This window comes from Lutra lutra, chromosome 10 (genome assembly GCF_902655055.1).
Source record: "Lutra lutra chromosome 10, mLutLut1.2, whole genome shotgun sequence".
In the NCBI taxonomy this organism is placed as follows: Eukaryota; Metazoa; Chordata; class Mammalia; order Carnivora; family Mustelidae; genus Lutra; species Lutra lutra.
In genome coordinates this window covers 59,741,327-59,760,801 of record NC_062287.1, presented here as the reverse complement: position 1 = coordinate 59,760,801, position 19,475 = coordinate 59,741,327, and the positions used below count along the sequence as shown (strand labels likewise).

The window sequence follows — 19,475 nt, the reverse complement described above, 5'->3', positions numbered from 1 at the left end:
CCTGGGACTGAGCCCCACATCAGGCTCTCTGCTCAACAGGGAGCCTGCTTCCCCCCTTTCTCTCTGCCTGTCTCTCTGCCTACTTGTGATTTCTCCCTCTGTCAAATAAATAAAATCTTTAAAAAGTGTAAAAATTCAAATTGAAAGAGGACTGGGGTAAGAACATTCATAAATTATTTAATGTAATCATCTATATTCTATTGTGAGATAGGGTTTATTAACTTTGTAACTGAAATACATTAAAACTGAATGAACAAAGAAGCAAAAACAAGAAAATTAGGAGGTTGTCACCAAACTGGATCACAGTCTGAGGATGTCAGGGGTCCTAACTTCATTCCAAGGCCATAGGGACAGTTAGGCTGAGATTGGTGGTATTTTTCCTGCTTCTGTCAGAGATGGCCCAAGGCCATGTGTAGACAGGAGCATTAGAAAAGGAGCTGCAAGTTCCAATGACACCAAAAAGGTGTCCAGGATCAACAAGGATGAGGTAGTTCACAATTCAATTGCATCAATGGAAAAAATGTTAACAATTCAATTAAGTAAAATCCTGGCCTGACTGCAGTTTAAGTACACATAGATGAACCTTGGTAGGCAATATGAAATGGAAACCAAGCTCCAAATACCTGTGATTGAGTAAGTGAGGATAAGTACTATTTACTCTTGGATGGGGCTCTGGTTCCCATTTAAACCAGTTTGAGGACTCACTTATTTCACTCTAATTGTTAACCACATTGCTGCATATACAATGCTTTTGAAGTATCCATTTATATCTCATGATATGATTTGATTCATCTTATGGACTCTTTTCTATTAGAGATAGCTAACTCTATACATTTATTGCCTATGCTTTTTCTGACATTCCTTCTAATATTTCCATCCAGTTTCCTTGTCAGAGGAAAATGAATGCTTAACATGGAGAGGTCTTGGCAAATATCCTTGCTTAACATCATATACAAAATAAATGACAAGTAAATGGTGACTCTAAAAGTAGATAGAAACAAACCAACTTATAAAAATATCAGTAGGAGATAGGAGAATATATTACAAATTCAGGGGAGGGAAGAGTATCCTGTGAATGACTCAAAATCCAGAATCAATGGAATAAAAGATTGACAGAAAACTACATAACCATAAACCATGTAAAGAATTAAAAAATAATATATTAAAGGATGATGGTGTCTTTGGATAATTTTCAAAATCATTTTACAAACTGTATAGATAATGTCTCTACAAAGAATAAGCGTTAATAAAAAAAAACTAATGTAGAAACATAAGTTGCTATCTTCTTAATGTTGTGTGTTTTTCTTCCCTTTAGGAGCCCACATTCTTATGGTAGGAAAATGGCTACTTGGGACACCCTTTTAACAGGTTCTAACTCCAGTACTAAACAGTTTGTTTCATTCTACCTCACTGGGATTCCTGGTTATGAGAATGTTAATCACTTTATTTCCATCCCTTTTTGTGTGTGCTACCTGATTGGAATAGTGGGCAACTGTACAATCCTTCACATCATCCACACAGATAAGAGTCTCCACGAGCCCATGTACTATTTCCTGGCCATGCTGTCCCTCACTGACATGGGCATGTCATTCTCCACCTTGCCCACAGTATTAAAAATCTTATGGTTTGATGCTAGGGAGATTGAGGTGAATGCTTGTGTGGCACAGATGTATTTTATTCATACATTTTCTCTGATGGAGTCAGCTGTGCTTCTAGCCATGGCTTTTGACCGATATGTTGCCATTTGTGATCCTTTGAGGTATTGCAGCAAACTCACTCCACAACGTATTATCTATATAGGGATCTTCATTATAATCAGATGCTCCATTGTCCTCCCTGTTATTCTTGTTCGTATTCCCACATTTCCCTTCTGTCACTCCCATGTTCTCTCCCACTCTTTCTGCTTACATCAAGAAGTCATCCAGTTGGCCTGTGCTGACATCTCTTTCAACATTTTATATGGCTTGTTTGTTGTTGCATTTTATTGGGGTGTAGATTCTCTAGGGATCTTGTTATCTTATGCTTTCATCCTCCATTCTGTGCTAGGCATTGCATCCCAGAGAGGGAAGCTCAAAGCCCTCAATACGTGTGCTTCCCACATTTGTGCTGTGCTCATTCTGTATGTGCCCATGATAGGGCTATCCTTAGTGCATCGCTTTGCAAAACACTCCTCCCCCATTGTCCACATAACCATGGCCAATATTTACCTGTTAGTTCCACCAGTACTTAACCCAGTCATTTATAGCGTCAAGACGAATCAGATTCGCCAAGGCTTCCTAAGGATATTAGCACCCAAAAGGGTTGGACTTGCTCACAATTAGAAGTGATAAGATCCTCTATTATTTTGACTGTATCCATGACCTTCATTCTGAAGATAACCAGCTTAGAATTTTTGGGGACACATTTGGTATATAGTAAGTGCATGATAGTTAATAAGTTCTACATATCTCTATAAGAAAAATATTGTAATTGTGTCTGTCATTACTTCCCAGCTTTAAAGCATCTCAAAATCCTGATACAAAGAGGTTTAGTAAGAGGAAATTCATTTCAACCAAAACATTTATGGAGATATTTTTTATTCAGGTTTGGTGAGAAGCCCAATCTTCCATGTTAAAGCTAAGACTTATAGAAGTTAATATTGCAAAGGTAACAGAGGTAAAATGTAGTAAACTGGGCACTGGGAACTAGGAACATTTTCTTTCAAATGAAACAAAGTAGGCCTTATTCTTCAGATTTTAAGCCAAATCATAATAAAATGGATATTTCAGTTTAGATATAGAATAAATAATAAGATTGCATTTCTTTGTCTGCTTTACTTCTGTTGGAATGAATGTCAGAAAAAAACTTGGGCAATGAATGCATTGGGTTAGTTTTCACAAAACCAATCAACACTTCACACTAACAGGGCTGTATACTTATGCTGAGTATAAATATATCAAAACCCCCTGGTCAGTGTACACTCATATGAGGAGAAATGTCTTCAGAACTTTAAGCAAAATAGAGTAAGAAAGATGCCAAAAACTTCCCAAGACTCTTGCTGTCTCATCTAATTCCCTAGGAAAGAAGAGGAAGCAAATTTCCAATATTGAAGCTTAAAGTGTACACTCTAATGGGGCAATGGAAATGCATCTGAAGTAATTAGAAAGAGCATTCAAACAGAATCTAAACTAATTATTTTTCACTCTAGTACCATAAAGATAATGAAGCTCTGAATGCTGGTATTTTCTTACATCTGCCGTCTGCTGTGTGTCTTGTCTTCTCAGTGCCCACTTTTTGTAACTGATGTATTTAGGAAAACTAAATATGTAGTGATTAATCTGAAGTTTTCTTTCTTACACTTCTCTGAGGTAACCCCCAATTTTGAAAAAAGAATTACGCCTGATTAATCAAAAAATGGATATCAGATTTCTTGTAAGAAAACAATGAAGAAAGTGACATATTAAAAATTCAACACTTAGGGGCGCCTGGGTGGCTCAGCGGGTTAAGCCGCTGCCTTCGGCTCAGGTCATGATCTCAGGGTCCTGGGATCGAGCCCCGCATCGGGCTCTCTGCTCAGCAGAGAACCTGCTTCCTCCTCCCTCTCTGCCTGCTTGTGATCTCTCTCTGTCAAATAAATAAATAAATAATCTTTAAAAAAAAATTCAACACTTAATAAAATCCAGATAGTGATAGTCATGGTGATCCACGCAGAGATGGAAATATAGAGATGTATGCACGTATATGAAGTAGACATTTCTCTTTCAGATTAATTAAGAATTTGTTAGGAAACAGACGCCACACTCAAAGTGGATAATTTCAAGAATTTGATAAAAGGGTCAGGAGTCATTGAAAATATGTTGGCAAAATTCAGGAAAATGAGGGAGGTTTATATTTATATCTGTATCTATATCTATATTTATATTTATAGTATTCTGGATGAGAAGTTTGTTATCATCACTAGTCCCACTCAGGCAAAGGAAAAAGAATTTACCCAAACTTAGAAAGGGCATCTTGTGGAGAAGGACACTTGACATCTACTCCCCCTTTCTGTAGAGAGAGGCAGCCATTATGAGGGGTTGGTGGGCATCCAGAAGAGTTAACACTTCAACTGTATGTTCTTCTGTATTCCTGTTTTCAGCATCCATCACTGACTAAGTCAAACCAGAAGCCAGAGAGCAAAAGGAGCCATTCATGCAATTCGTTATAGTCAAGACAGAAAGCAGAGTAGATTTGGGAAATAGAATGAGCATGCCCTTATCACAGAAACCATTTTGCCTTTCATTTTTATATCCACTCAGGCTTGTGACCTAGATAGTACTCTACCTATACCTCTAAATGTGGATATTTGCCCATCACATTTTCCTCATCATAGTGAATCATTCAAAATTGAACTTATGACTTAAGGTTGTCAAAAATGTTGGTAGTGGAAAACAAAACTATTTTCTTATTTCTTTCCACTGTGTATCTGAGGAATATATATAGACCATACAGCAAAAGAGTATGGATGCAATGACTAATGAAAACACTTTAATTTGGGAATCCTTGATTATATCAAACTTACATGATACCAAAGTGATTTAAGTTAAAGAAACTAAAGTATAAGGAGAATTACGAAGCATCCAGTGCCAGTAAAGGCAGTAAGTTCAGATCATTTGTCTGGCAATTCCTCAATACATTTGAAGATGGAATGTTTTCCTATTGTTACGGTATAAATAATCTCACATTTTCATAGTCTATTAGTGCATGATAAATTTCTTTAGTAATTGAGTACTTTTTCTGTAGGAAGACTATTACTTATACTGAGGGCATCAATTTCTGAAAAAGCCAGTTCTCAATTGAAAGTATGAAATGCAGCAGTGACTGAAGATTACTGAGTCACTGTGACATATGTGCAATAGAAAACACCTGAGTTCAGTGAACACATGATAAAATTGTCAGGTGTTTTTGTTTTTGTTTTTTCAATTTTCTTTTTCTTTCTTTCTTTCTTTCTTTCTCTTTTTTCCTTTCTTTCTCTTAAATTTCACTTAGTTAACATACAGTGCAATACTGGTTTCAGTAGTAGAATTTGGGGATTCATCACTTACATATAATACTCAGTGCTCCTCACAACAAATGCCCTCCTTAATACCCATCACCTAATTAGCCCATCCTCCTACCCGCCTCCCTCTATCAACCCTGTTTGTTCACTATCATTAGGAGTCTCTTATGTCTTGTTTCTTTCTCTCCTTTTTTTTCTTTCCCCCCTTCCCATATGTTATCTGTTTTCTTTCCTAAATCACACACGAGTGAGTTCATATGGTATTTGTCTTTCTCTCAATGAATTATTTCACTTAGCATAATGCACTACCTCCATCCATGTTGTTGCAAATGGCAAGATTTCATTCTTTTTGATGCCTGAATAATATTCCACTATATATATATATGTATATATATATATATACCACATATACCACATCTTCTTTATGCATTCATCAGTGGATGGACATTCGGGCTTTCTCCATAGCTGGCTGTTGTTAATAATACTGCTGCAAACATCAGGTTATATATAGCCCTATATTGTATCCTTTGGGTAAATGCTTACTGGAGCAATTCCTGGATAGTAGGATTGTGCTATTTTTAACTTTTTGAGGAATCTCCAAACTGTTCTCCAGAGTGGCTGCACCGGTTTGCATTCCTACCAGCAATGCAAGAGTGTTCCCTTTTCTCTGTATCCTCACCAATACTTGTTGTTTCTTGTATTTTTAAATTTTAGCTATTCTGAAGATGCAAGGTGGTACCTCATAGTGCTTTTGATTTGTATTTACCTGATGATAAATGATGTTGAGCATTTTTTCATGTGTTGGTTAGCCACCTGGATGTCTTCTTTGGAAAACTATCTATTCATGCCTTTCATCCATTTTTAATTTATTTTTGTATATGGTGTAAGAAAGTGGTCCAGTTTCATTCCTCTGCATGTTGCTGCCCAGTTTCCCAACTCCATTTGTTGAAAAGACCGTCTTTTCTCCATTGGACATCCTTTCTTGCTTTGTCAAAGATTAGTTGACTCTATAGTTGTGGGGCCATTCTGGGTTCTCAATTATGTTCCATTGATCTAAGTGTCTGTTTTTGTGCCATTACTATACTGTCTTGATGATTACAGCTTTGTGACATAGCTTAAAATCTGGAATCATGATGCCTCTAGTTTTGTTTTCTTCTTTCAGAAATGCTTTGGGTATTTAGGGTCTTTTGGGATTCCACACAAATTTTAGGATTGTTTATTCCAGCTCTGCGAAAAATGCTGGTGTGATTTTGATAGAGACTACACTGAATGTGTAGATTACTTTGGGCAGCATAGACATTTTAGCAATATTTTTTCTTCCAATCCATGAGCATGGAATGTTTTTCTACTTATTTGTGTCCTCTTCATTTACTTTCATAAGTGTTCTATAGTCTTCAGAGTACAGATCTTTTACCTCTTTAGTAAGGTTTATTTGTAGGTATCTTACTGTTTTAGTGCATTGCAAGTGGAATCGATTTCTTTTCCTGATGCTTAGTTATTGTTGTATAGGTATTTCTGCACATTGATTTTATATCCTACAACCTAGCTAAATTCTGGGAGAAGTTCTAGATTTTTTTTGGTGGAGCTTTCAGGTTTTCTACATAGAATAGCATGTTGTCTGCAAATAGTGAAAGTTTGAAGCTTCTTTCCCAATTTAGATATATTTTATTTCCTTTTGTTGTCTCATTTCTGAGACTAGGATTTCCAATACTATGGTAATTGTAAGAGTGGAAATCCTTGTCTTGTTCCTGACAATAGGGGAAAGACTCTCAGTTTTTCCTCATTGAGGATAATATTAGCTGTGGGTCCTTTATACATGGCATGATGTTCAGGTATGTTCCATCTACCCCTACTTTGTTGATGGTTTTTATCAAGAAAGGATGCTGTATTTTGTTGAATACTTCTTCCTCATCTATTGACAGGATCATATGGCTCTTTTCTCTTATTAATGTGGTGTATCATGATGTTTTATTTGTTAATGTTGAACTACCCCTTCAGCCAGTGATAAATCCTACTAGATTGCGGTGAATAATTCTTAAATTCTCAAGTACTTTCTCAAGAACTCTTGAATTTGATTTGCTAGGTTTTTTGTTTTTGTTTTTGCTTTTTTATAATTTTTGCATCTGTGTTCATCTGGGATTTTGGCCTGTAATTCTCCTTTTTACTGGGGCCTAGATTTTGGAATCAAGGTAATGCTGGCATTCAAGAATGAGTTTGGAATTTTTCCTTCCATTTCTATATTTTGAAACACTATGAGGATAATAGGTATTAACTCTTCTTTAAATGTCTGGTAGAAACCCCTGGGAATCAATATGATCCTAGATTTTTATTTGCTGGGAGATGTTAGGCATTATAATTACACCAATATTGCCAAAATCAACACCAGAGTTGGAGAAATTCATAGAAGACCACATTTTTAGAAGTAGTTTCTTTACCAAACAGGGCTGACATTACAATTGCAACATCCACCTAATTATAGATTTCTGATTATTCAATAGCGCACATGCCACCCTGTTGTTTCTCAATCCAAATAGAGATTTAGGAGTCAGTATTGTTGACAGAGAGTTTTAAAAGTTGAGTAAAAGCTTCTTTTTAAGACATATTAAACATTTTAATCTGTGTCATTAGGAAGAATTCAGTGGCACAGTGAAGAAAATATCATACCAGGCAATCAGATCTGATTGATAATATTGGTTTTATTGTTTTATGTGTGGTTTTAATATAGAATTTATTTTTTATAGTGGTTTTAGGTTCACAGCAAAATTGAGTGAAAGTAACACACATATCCCTATACCCACTATTGTATGATTTTGAGGGAGGGAGATCACATAAAGGAATCACATTTTTATCCAGTGTATAATAATAATACTGAACTAATGTCGCTTCCAGCTCTTATGGCACAAACTCTAGGTCCATCCCCAGTTTAAGTATTTAATAAGGCCCTCTCATTGGCTATATCATAACCAAACATCTTTATTGCCCCATCTTATTCTGGATACAAACTAGTATTTCATCTTGTTGCACTACATCGTTTGTTCCAGACATTGAGGCAGAAAGCGCTAGAGAATCTCAATAGGCTTCTTGCCCCTGTATTCCCAAACTGCCATCCCCTGCTAAAGCCTGAGTGCTGGGGACAAACCACACTGAACTGGCAGCACTGACAGGGTTACACGCACTGTGCTGCATTTATCCTGGGGCTTCCTATCTCAAAGGACTGGAGGAAGACTTATCTGATCCTTCTTGCTCTGAGAATTTGAATGGTCTCTAATGACAAGAGGTATTATTCTGCCACGTATGTGAGACTTGGCGACAATGAAAGTGGGAGGTAAGAGGAAAACACAGAGGGGGACCTGAGAGACAAAAGAGAGGAGGGTGGACACCCAGAGTGTGAGGAGGAGAACCAGGAGACTGTTCTGGAAGGAAGAGGTTCTCAGTTCATCACAGGACATAATTTTCACCCAAATACCTTCTTTGTTCATGCTCATTCTTATAGCATTCAGGCCAGGCTCAGTCAGACTTTTCAGATTAGACCTGCCTGAGATCCCCTAGATCTTTATGGTAGGTGGTCTCTGTGTCCATGGGCAGGATGTGATGTTTACACAGGGTGACAATTTATTTTTCTGACATGATAGAATGAAGATTCCAGAGTGATTGAGATTGTATCAGATCACCTTCAAAGACTCCTAGAATCCCAAATATCAGTGTTTTTTAATATGACATTAATTGTGACTCACAAATCTATACCCCAAATTATAACTCCTTTCAGTCTTTGAGTTTATAAGTCCTCAAACACCATTGTCCTCTTCTGAGGAATGATAGAAGACATCACAAGGCCATGTGAATGAAGTTGAGATTATAGGATCAGAAGTAGTAGGAGTTGGGCAGTCAAAATGAAGCCATGCCAAAATACAAGGAGTTGTGGGATAATAGGCAAGGCAGATCCTAGTGAATACGTGGAAAATGGTGCATATTTGTTGTTGTGGCAACTTCAGAATACTAACATGGCTGCTCAGATTCCAAGCTCATGGTAGTCCCAAATCTCTTTGCTTTTCTGCAAGAGACTTCCCATTTTATCCTGGGATGTATCTTTTTTTTTTTCTTTCTCAAATTGGCAATGAATAGAATGAAAAGTATGTAAGTAAAGCTATCAAAATTACCAGAAGAATTTGGGGGTAGAGTAAAAGAACATGAAGCAGTTTATACCAATGGCAATACTGAATTTTTCACTAGATGACACAGAGATGAATCTGATATCCTTCTCTTCACTCAGCTGACCTAGGTCACTTTTGTGAGATGCCTACTCAGGGGTTTCCTCTCTGGGGGGATACTCCAGAGTCTCCTCATATCTTACTTCCTCCCATTACACTTCAAAGAAATATTGTTGTTGTCGTTGTTGTCTTCATCATTATCACCATTATTTTATGTTCACTATATGTAAGGCTCTAGGCTAAGTATTTCACCCACAGGATCTCCTTTATTCTGAAGCACAATCCTGTCAAATTGTTTTTATCTACAGTTCACAGATGAGGCTACTTTGTTACAGGGAAAATCAGCAATTTGTCCCACTTAAAAAGTGAGGAAGCCTTGGAACCAGAATATTCCTGACATGGATAGGTTTGTGGAAGCAGAGGGAGAATCTGAACCAGGGGAATGGTGGACAGTTGTCTCCTAAAACCTCAATAGAAAGTCACGGAGATGATAAAGCTGCTTCACACTGGCCTCCAGCTCAGGTATCTTTCAGTTTTTAATTAAACTTCAAGTTCACCTCTTCATGGCAGGGGGAGAGAGCCACTATAAAATCAGAGAAATGGTCTGAACTGACCAAGCAGTGAGGTAAAAATAAGGCATATTTCTATGTTTGGATTAAGGATGAGATATTGGAAAAGAATCAACATAAAAAAAGAAATAATATTGGAAAATCTGGGCATTGAAGGTAATGAGTTCAAGTGTAGAAAGGAAGAACAGAAGGTGAAGGACACGAGCCCAGGGCAAGAGAAGAAGGAATTGGGGGTGGTAATAAGCCAGGCAGATTGAAGAAAATAGGACCATAGGCACCAGGTCATACAATATGTGAGCAATATTCAATTGTAATGTGAGTAGTCAAAGAGATTGAATCTATCTCTGACATTTGCTTATTTGATTTTTTGATTACGGGTCTTCCGTTTCCTAGAAAATTGTGATTATTAATCATTCCAGTAAAAACTGCTGAACTCAGGTTTTATCTGTGTGGAGCTAGAGAAGATTGAAAGAGATTTGAAGTTCCCAAGGAACAAAGTAGACTTTACAAAACAGAAAGAGGCCAATTTATTCATTTGCAATGGGAAATAACCTGTCTCCTGGATTGTAAATTCTCTAAAGAGCATTTTGGTGAGCAGGAATTTTTGGCAAGTGATGGGGAAGTGAGATTTTGAGAGGTGGCTCATCTTCCTTACTTCAGAGATGTTTTTCTGGACCACAGAAGAAATACTAGAATCTTTTGGGAGAAAATATATTTTCTCTTTTGTTCTGAGTAGGAAAGATTTAATATCAAGGTTAGATGATTTTTCTGAACATTAAAGTTTTTGTTATCTTATTTTCTCTTATTTTCGCTTTGAAGCATGGGTTTCTACTCTATCTTTCCTTACAGTACCTATTTTGTGTGTGTGTGTGGGAAAGGTATCAGTCTCTAAATGACTGATCAGATCTGAAACTTAAGAGAAAGAAGGTTTTGAATTTTTAAAGTCAGAGCCAGACACAGTTATGTTTTGCTTAAATTGTATATTTTCTTACCATAAGAACATTACATATAAAATTCTATATTTCATTATTATAATTTTTAAATTCAAAATTGTTTTAAATAACTCTATTTCACCTGATATTTAGATCCTAGCAATGCTAGTCCAGCACCAAGCCTGTGGCTTCAATTACACAATGAAGGATATATGTTAGTAAGATCTCTGCTTATGTTAATAAGTACTGCTGACCCATACTTGCTTGAATCCTGTAAAGATACCTCACATGGTGTTCTAGTACTTATTGAAAAAGCTATGTTGTTTAGGCAGAATAAGGCATCATATGTAAATCACTGAAGGAGTCATAAAAAAAAAAAAGACAAATGTTAAGATCGGTACCCCTTGCCAAGAAAATTCTGGAAGAAAATTTTAAATGAAAGATGTTAGCTAGAAACATTTAATGTGTGTGTGGTGCTCCTTGTAGTGTCCTTAGAAGAAGATTGTCCGTATTTAGACAGGATGTCAATGGGTCTTCATCTGAGAGGCAGGAAGAAAAGTCCTTGTGGTTGTAAAGTAAATATTTTACTTAACTTGCCATGCCCAGCAATGCAATGAAGAAAGAGCAAAAATGTGGAGATGAATGGAAGAGTGTTTACAGAAAGCACTGAAGTTTCACTTGTTTTGTTTTGTTTTGTTTTCCAGGCTCAGACGCTGATCTCATCATTGCCCTCCCCACTGGAGTGGGATCCTAAACCTGGGTTGTGATTTAACAGTGAGCTCCATGGCAACCTTAAACTCCAGTAATACGATGTCCTCCACATTCTATCTCACAGGTATCCCCGGCTATGAGGAATTTCACCACTGGATATCCATCCCATTCTGTGTCCTCTACTTTGTTGGAATAATGGGCAACTGCACCATCCTGCATATTGTTCGGACGGACCCCAGGCTCCACGAGCCCATGTACTACTTCCTGGCCATGCTCTCCCTCACTGACATGGGCATGTCCATGCCCACAATGATATCACTCTTCAGGGTGTTGTGGTCCATTTCCAGGGAAATCCAGTTCAATATCTGTGTGGTCCAAATGTTTTTTATTCACACTTTCTCCTTCACAGAATCATCCGTGCTCTTGGCTATGGCCTTTGACCGCTATGTGGCTATCTGCCACCCTCTACAATATGCTACTGTTCTCACACCAAGACTTATTGCTAAAATTGGAATTGTAGCCCTGCTTAGGAGTGCCTTTGCCATGATTCCACTTCTGGCCCGGTTGGCCTTCTTTCCTTTCTGCCACTCCCACACCCTTTCTCATTCCTATTGTCTACACCAGGACATGATTCGCCTTGCCTGTGCTGACACCAAGTTTAATGTTATATATGGATTGGTTCTGATCACTGTGCTGTGGGGCATGGACTCTCTGGGTATTTTTGTGTCTTATATGTGCATCCTTCAATCAATATTAAGAATTGCATCACGTGAGGGGAAGCTAAAGGCTCTCAACACATGTGCATCCCACGTCTGTGCTGTACTCATCCTATATGTGCCTATGATTGGGCTCTCTATCGTCCATCGTTTTGCCAAACACTCTTCCCCACTCATCCATATCTTCATGGCTCACGTCTACTTATTGGTCCCACCTGTGCTCAATCCAATCATCTATAGTGTGAAGACCAAACAGATCCGCCAAGGAGTCCTCCATATGCTTTTCCCCACAAAAGTCAGTTCTACTGTGATGTAGACATGTCCCCAAAACAATGATGACATCAACAAAATGACTTAAACACATACTGATTTTTGTATTCTAGGTATGTTAGTATCATAGTTGCCAATAAAAGAGTAAATAGCAGAAATAAAGGCAACAGAGCATCACGAATTCATGTCTACTAGGACCATACAGCTTGACTTAATGTGTTCTTTACAAATTCCCTCTAAATATCAATATTTTGGAGCAGAGTGTTTTAGAAATCATTTCCATCTATTCCCTTCAATTTTTAATCCCAACCCCTTGCAAGATAAGCATTTATCTTTAATTTTTCATGAAATATATTAAACCCATGTATCTTTGTTTCCTGATACTCTGTGTTGTCAGAGTATTTAATATTACCTTTCTTGTTTTATCAGTGTCTTTGTACATCTACTTTTTCTTTCTTTCTTAACAATGGGAAAAATCTTATCTTGACATAAGAGCATATTAGGACTTGAAGCAGAAGTTATCGATCTTCATAGTGCATCAGCATCATCTTTTAAAAGTTTATACACATGTTCTGCCCTTTTTGAGGTTATTTTGTTTCCTTTTTTATTAATTTTTATGTTGTGCTAGTCATCATATTATATTTAGTTTCCTTAGGAATAGAAAGGGCCAGGGCTGTTGAGCACAGCAACAAAGACAGGTAATGAAATTTTTATAGCTAGTTTTTGAAAGATAAAACTCAAGGAGAAGGAAGTTGGGGGAAATTGGAGGGGGAGATGAACCATGAGAGACTGTGGACTCTGAGAAACAAACTGAAGGTTTTGGAGGGGAGGGTGGTGGAAGGTTGGGTGAGCCTGGTGGTGGGTATTACTAAGGGCATGTATTGCATGGAGCACTGGGTGTGGTGCATAAATGATGAATTCTGGAACACTGAAAAGAAATTTAAAAAATAAATTAAAAATTAAAAAAAAAACTCAAGCAGATATTACTAGTGCTGGCTTTCCTTAGTCTTCCCTGGGGGAATAAATATTTTTGGCTTTATTTGGAATCCTTAAGACTTTCATTTCCATAGATCTATTTCCCTTATCAAGTGTCCCCGCCTGAGCAGGCACTGCAATCGATTTGTTATTCCCACAATGATTTAGCACAGATTCCCAATTTCATTTTGCAATTTATAGAGAAGAATAAGAAAAAGAGATGCTATTGGTTTACCTAAGTTTCTTTTTTTAATTATTATTATGTTATGTTAGTCACCATACAGTACATCGTTTTTGATGTAGTGTACCATGATTCATTGTTTACATATAACACCTAGTGCTCCAAGCAATACGTGTCCTCCTTAATAACCAACACTTGGCTAACCCATTCTCCCACCTTCTCCCCTCTGAAACTCTGTTTGTTTCCCATAGTCCATAGTCTCTCATGGTTCTTCTCCCCGTCTGATTCCATAACCCTTCATTTTTCCCTTCTTTCTCCCAATGTCCTCCATGCTATTCCTTATGTTCCACAAATAAGTGAAACCATATGATAATTTATTTTCTCTGCTTGACTTGTTTCACTTAGCATAATACCCTCCAGTTCCATCCATGCTATGCAAAATTTGGGTATTTATCCTTTATGATGTTTGAATAATATTCCATTGTATATATGGACCACATCTTCTTTATCCATTTGTCTGTTGAAGGGCATCTCAGCTCCTTCCACACTTTGACTATTGTGTACATTGCTGCTATGAACATTGGGGTTCATGTGGCCCTTTTTTCACTACATCTATATCTTTGGGGTAAATATAACAGTAGGGCAATTGTTGGATATTTGGATAATTGGTCATTTGGATAATTGCTGGGTCATAGAGTAGCTTTTTTTTTTTTTTTTTTTAAGGAATCTCCACACTGTTTTCCAAAGTGGCTATACCAACTTGCATTCCCACCAACAGTGTGAGAGTGTTCCCCTTTCTCCACATCCTCTCCAAAATTTATTGTTTCTTGTCTTGTCAATTTTTGCCATTCTAACTGGTATAAGATGGTATCTCAATGTGGTTTTGTTTAGCATTTCCCTGATGGCTAATGATGTTAAGCATTTTTTCATGTTTCAATTAAAGTTCATGGGAAACTCCAATAATGTTCTTTCCTTTGATCATTTCTGTTACTATATATAATCCCAACCCCAAGACACAGCTTCCAGTGGTCAAGTGATAATTGTTCATGTGTATGGATAAACCACCTTAATTAGGAGCAGAGTATATAAAACTGTCATTACTAGCCATGATTTTTGGTGACAATTATACATGAACAGGCCAAAGAAATATACATATTATTAATTAAGAGGAGTCTATTTTATAAGTTTACTTGAGGGAAAAACAACAATTGACTCATTAAATGTTGATGAGCCAGACAAGTGACATTTTATTGCAGTGGTTAGAGAATGCAAGTAAGATGAGATTATTCATTTCATGAAGACAAATAATTATGATGCTGCTCAGTGGTTATAGATGTAAAACAATGCAGTTTATCTTCATATGTATTTTTATTTTCAGGTTAATTATATTTGTACCTTTAGGTACTCCTTGAATCTGAAGTCACATACCCTCTTAGTTCAAAGTGTTTTAGTAAATCACCTATTTTATTAATTTTTTGTCTTAAAGACTTTATTTATTCTTTTTTATATATTTATTTGAGAGTGAGAGAATATGTGTATGAGGGGGTATGGGACAGAGGGAAGGGAGAGAATTTTAAGCAGACTCCATGCTAAGCATGGGGTGGAGGCAAGACTGGATCTCATAACCCTGAGATTATGACTTAAGCCATAACAAAGAGTCCATGCTTAACTGACTGAGACACTCAGGCAACCTAGTAAGTTACCTATTTTAATTCATCAATCTGAAATTATCATGAAATTCTTCTTCTGAAACCCATGAACTATCTTATCCACCAAATTTGAGAAATAATTATCAGTCAGAAAACACTGGATAATATAAAACTATGCTGCATTTCCCACCAAGAAACATTCAAGGCAGGGTTCAACAATATGATATTCATTTAGAATGTTCCTATGTGCCAAATATAGGTCTCCCTTTGCTGTTGATCTCACAGAGTCATGTCTAATCACAAATATCCTGTAGTTCCAAGAGATAAATCAACAATGCAACTGCTTTCCCCTATGGCCCTTAAGACTATGTACTTTATTCCTTGTTTAGATATGACATTGATTTTTTTTTGTCTAATTTGTGGATTATGTCACAAATAATTTGGGACTGTATATTTATTTCTTGATTCTTTTAATACATATTTTGTAGATCACATTTATGCTGGGTTTCTTATTAGTATGGATACTCAGTGAAAGATACATGTTAATTAAAGAGATATATATTCTACAATAAAAAAAGATAAGAAAGAAAAAGAAAAAAATGTTTTCAGGGTAAGATAAGGACATTGAGTTCAAAAAATAAAGAGTTCTGGAATGATAAAAAAAAAAAAAGATGAAAATGACAAATGACAAATAAAAATAACCATGGCAGAAAATCTCCATTGGCTTTCCAGAGTGTCCAGACAGAATGTATGGGGTTGGGAGTAGATTGTTTACAGGCACACGTGAGGCAATGAGTTAAATTTACAAGACCTTACTTTACCTTACAACCATTTAAAATTACTATGAATTTCCTGTCATATCCAGAAATCTTTGTAAGTATAATGTTGTAGAAATCTATTTGTTGTTTTTTTTTTCCTCAGTAAATACAGGAAAGTTATAGAAATCAGCAATTTCTCATTAAGGTATCAGCATTTCTTATGAGATGAGAAATATATAAGCCCCTGTAGCCTGTGGGAAGTTGTAGTACTGGCTCATGAGGATCTCCTTCTTATTCTTGCCAGAATATGCTGCAAATGCAACTCACCTGAGGGAGTTATTTCTCGTTCTTGCCATTATTTTAATGACTCCTTGAAGGTAAAAACTATTTAAAGTGAGTACTGTTCAAATAAATGTATCTTCCCTGTAAAAAACTTCTCAGCAGCACACTCCCAATAGATACTGAGTCAACAGCCTATTTTTACTTAAGGTTAGTTACATAATTTCATGAATCAGGAGACTGCTGATTAGCGAATAAAAATATGAGATAAGAGGTAGTACCTAGCATGCCATGACAAAAGTTCATTTTTCAGATTTTCAGTCTGTTCTTTAACTTCTGGCCTAGATTTCTAGGCTTTATATGTGTGCCTATCATTAGATGTTGGTTGAGTCAGTGCATGGTAAAGTAGGATAATACATTGTAAAGTAATATCTAAATATAAAACTTTCACAAGTGAAAGCTGAGAAAGTTATATAATTTCAAAGATATCTTGGAAAAAGTCATGGAAGAGACATTCATGGAAGATATCATCAGAAGTTACATTGCAGAATGCATGGGGTCAGATGAAAACATGGCCTCTACTGGATGTCTTATGATTTGCACTCTACATCTTCCAACTAATCCGCTGGTTTCCATGGATATTGGGGCTCTCTGACAACATAGATGACTGAGAACTCACCTTTTATTTGTATGATTATTTTTCATCTATCTGCATTGAGTTACTTGAGCGAAATGAAAAGCCAAAAGATACCGTTAGTACCTTAAAAAACTTCCAGAAGGGTGAAAGATAAATATGCACATGGAGATTGTGAACATATGAATATTTCTCCAAGATATATGTTTTCTTTGCTCAAGTTAGAAGCTGATTTCATAAGGATTATTCCAGAAATATATAAGTGACCCTAAAACACTCTCTCTATAATCTTAAGAGATTACCTAGAATACGGGTGCGTATCTCCTGGGTTTTAACACAGTATACAACAGGGTTGAGAACAGGAGGAATCAGTAGGTATACATAACCCATGATAATGTGCACCAAGGGTGGAACATGTTTCCCAAAGCGATGGATAATGGATACCCCCAGCATAGGGACATAGACCAGCAGCACAGCACAAATGTGGGAGACACAAGTGTTAAGGGCCTTGAATTGTTCTTCCCGGGAGGCAATGCTTAGCACAGTGATCAGAATCTTCACATAAGAGAGGAGAATGAGTACAGAGTCTACTCCAAAGGTGATGAGAATGATGATGAGGCCATAGATGCTATTTATTCGGTGGTCAGAACAGGAGAGCTTAATGATATCCGGATGCAGGCAGTAGGAGTGGGAGAGCACATTAGCCTTACAAAACCTGAGTCGCTTAATGAGAAAGGGTCCTGGAAAGATGACAACCACAGCCCGTAGCAGAAGCCCCACACCTATCTTGGCAATGGTGGAATCAGTCAAAATAGTAGTGTACCTCAGTGGGTTGGAGATGGCCACATAGCGGTCAAAAGCCATGATGAGGAGGATGCCTGACTCCATTAGGGAAAACACATGAATGAAGAACATTTGGATGAGGCAAGCATCAAAGTCTATTTCACGAACATTAAGCCAGAAAAGCTTGAGTAGTGTGGGCAGGGTGGCAGCACAGAGTCCCAGGTCTGTAGCAGCCAACATGGAGAGAAAAAGGTACATGGGTGCATGAAGTGACTGTTCTACCCGAATAACCACCAAGATGGTGACGTTCCCCATTAGGGCAATCAGGTAGAGGGCACAAAACAAGATGGAAATCACTGGATGTGAGTCTTCCAGACCAGGGAAACCACTCAGCAGAAAGGGTCTGTAGGTACTACCATTGAAAAAGACCATGACGTGTCGTTTGGAGTAATCAATAGTCTTTGGGTCCGGAGTAAACCAGTCAGGATTAGCACACCATCAACATGAGCCTTATGTCACGAAGCTGACATTCTGTGGATATGCCGTTGACTATATAAATTCCGTTCACCACCTACTCAAAGCTGTAATCAAAGAGAAACATGCAGGCACTAGTAAACTTTCAGACAAGAGTTCATAATAAGAAACTCATATCAGTATGTATTTTCCCCAAATAACAAGACATGAAATATTGTGTAAAAACATAGTCTCTAATTTTTTCTAACATTTCTAATATAAAGTGTGGTTTGGTTTCTAGCAGAGAGCAACCTTAAACTTGTTTCAGGATTAAAGTCTAAACAAATAGGTGCAAATTGGAAAAAACTCTCCGGTATTCTTATGCTTGTGTTCCCTCTTCAGTCCACTAAGGGAGTCAAGTGCTGAGAGTAGGGAAGTGTGGATATCATCCACACAGAGTTCCTATCTTTGCAAAGAGAACAGCCTCAGATCCCTGATTATCTTAAAAAAAATCCATATTATTCCTAAATAAATTAACGTAAGTGCTAATTTTGAATGAGTGTGTGTGTGTGTGTGTGTGTGTGTGTGTGTGTGGTGTGTGTGTGTTTGAGAGGGTGAATGGTATGTTCATGTTATTAAAAGATGATTCTAGTTGCTCTGTGGTCAATTAATTGCATGAGAAAATTTTATAATTCTCAGTAAGGTTATTCCCCTGTTTGGGAAGCTGTATATGGATAACAATAGCTAAATTCTGCTGAAAGGACTAATACCATAGCTCTGGGACTGTAACAACTTTAAAGATCATCTCCATAAAATATATGAGACCCCTATGAAAAAAATTCTTATTCACTCTTACTTTTCTGATGAAGTATCAAGCTTTTAGAAAGAAAGTGACTTCTTTCAGAAATAGCTATTAAGCTGAAAGATAGTTGAATTCAGTGGAGGCAAGAAAATACACAATCTATTAATTTTGCCATACTATGACAGATTTCCTAAATGGACCATCTCAGTATAAACAAAGGAAAACACGGGGTTTTGCTTGGCTTCAGGGGTTGGATGGCCTTGGGCAAATAATTTTACCTCTTTGAGCCTAAGGTTTGTACCTTCACTTTATGGATAGTAACAGTAATAATGTCTATAACATATGAGTTCTGTGAGAAGTAGATGAGATGATACATATTAAGAATATATAACCTAGTCTGGTACAAAGGATCTTCTTAGAAATATTGGTTATTAAGAATATTTCTGAGGAGAGTGCCACATGTTTCTATGCTATATCAAAGAAAACAAATAGGTCACCTGAGTCTGTGTTGCTAGCTACAGAAACAATTAGGAGGTGA

The 19,475-nt window shown here is 37.0% G+C and overlaps 3 protein-coding genes across 3 annotated transcripts; 2 read left to right on the top strand and 1 right to left on the bottom strand.

Annotated features, from left to right (window-relative positions):
- Nucleotides 1-1,340: 1,340 nt before the first annotated feature.
- LOC125079738 (olfactory receptor 51G1-like) lies at nt 1,341-7,702 on the top strand. Its single transcript, XM_047693509.1, has 3 exons — nt 1,341-2,300; nt 6,712-6,732; nt 7,646-7,702. The coding sequence occupies exons 1-3, from the start codon at nt 1,341-1,343 to the stop codon at nt 7,700-7,702; spliced, it is 1,038 nt and encodes a 345-aa protein (XP_047549465.1).
- Nucleotides 7,703-11,509: 3,807 nt separating this feature from the next.
- On the top strand, nt 11,510-12,709 carry LOC125078803 (olfactory receptor 51L1-like). Its single transcript, XM_047691994.1, has one exon. The coding sequence runs from the start codon at nt 11,510-11,512 to the stop codon at nt 12,467-12,469; it is 960 nt and encodes a 319-aa protein (XP_047547950.1). The 3' UTR covers nt 12,470-12,709.
- A 4,472-nt stretch (nt 12,710-17,181) lies between these two features.
- On the bottom strand, nt 17,182-18,114 carry LOC125078804 (olfactory receptor 51L1-like). The gene has a single exon (XM_047691995.1). It carries the CDS (start codon nt 18,112-18,114, stop codon nt 17,182-17,184), a length of 933 nt encoding a protein of 310 aa, XP_047547951.1.
- Between the last annotated feature and the right edge of the window lie 1,361 nt (nt 18,115-19,475).

Bases quoted from the DNA above. Each gene is read 5' to 3' on its own strand.
- LOC125078804 (XM_047691995.1), bottom strand. From the start codon at position 18,114: ATGGTCTTTTTCAATGGTAGTACCTACAGACCCTTTCTGCTGAGTGGT.
- LOC125079738 (XM_047693509.1), top strand. From the start codon at position 1,341: ATGGCTACTTGGGACACCCTTTTAACAGGTTCTAACTCCAGTACTAAA. The intron at 2,301-6,711 runs GTTGGACTTGCT...CTCATTTCTGAG, and splicing joins GGATATTAGCACCCAAAAGG to ACTAGGATTTCCAATACTAT. The intron at 6,733-7,645 runs GTAATTGTAAGA...CTGTGTCATTAG, and splicing joins CTAGGATTTCCAATACTATG to GAAGAATTCAGTGGCACAGT.
- LOC125078803 (XM_047691994.1), top strand. From the start codon at position 11,510: ATGGCAACCTTAAACTCCAGTAATACGATGTCCTCCACATTCTATCTC.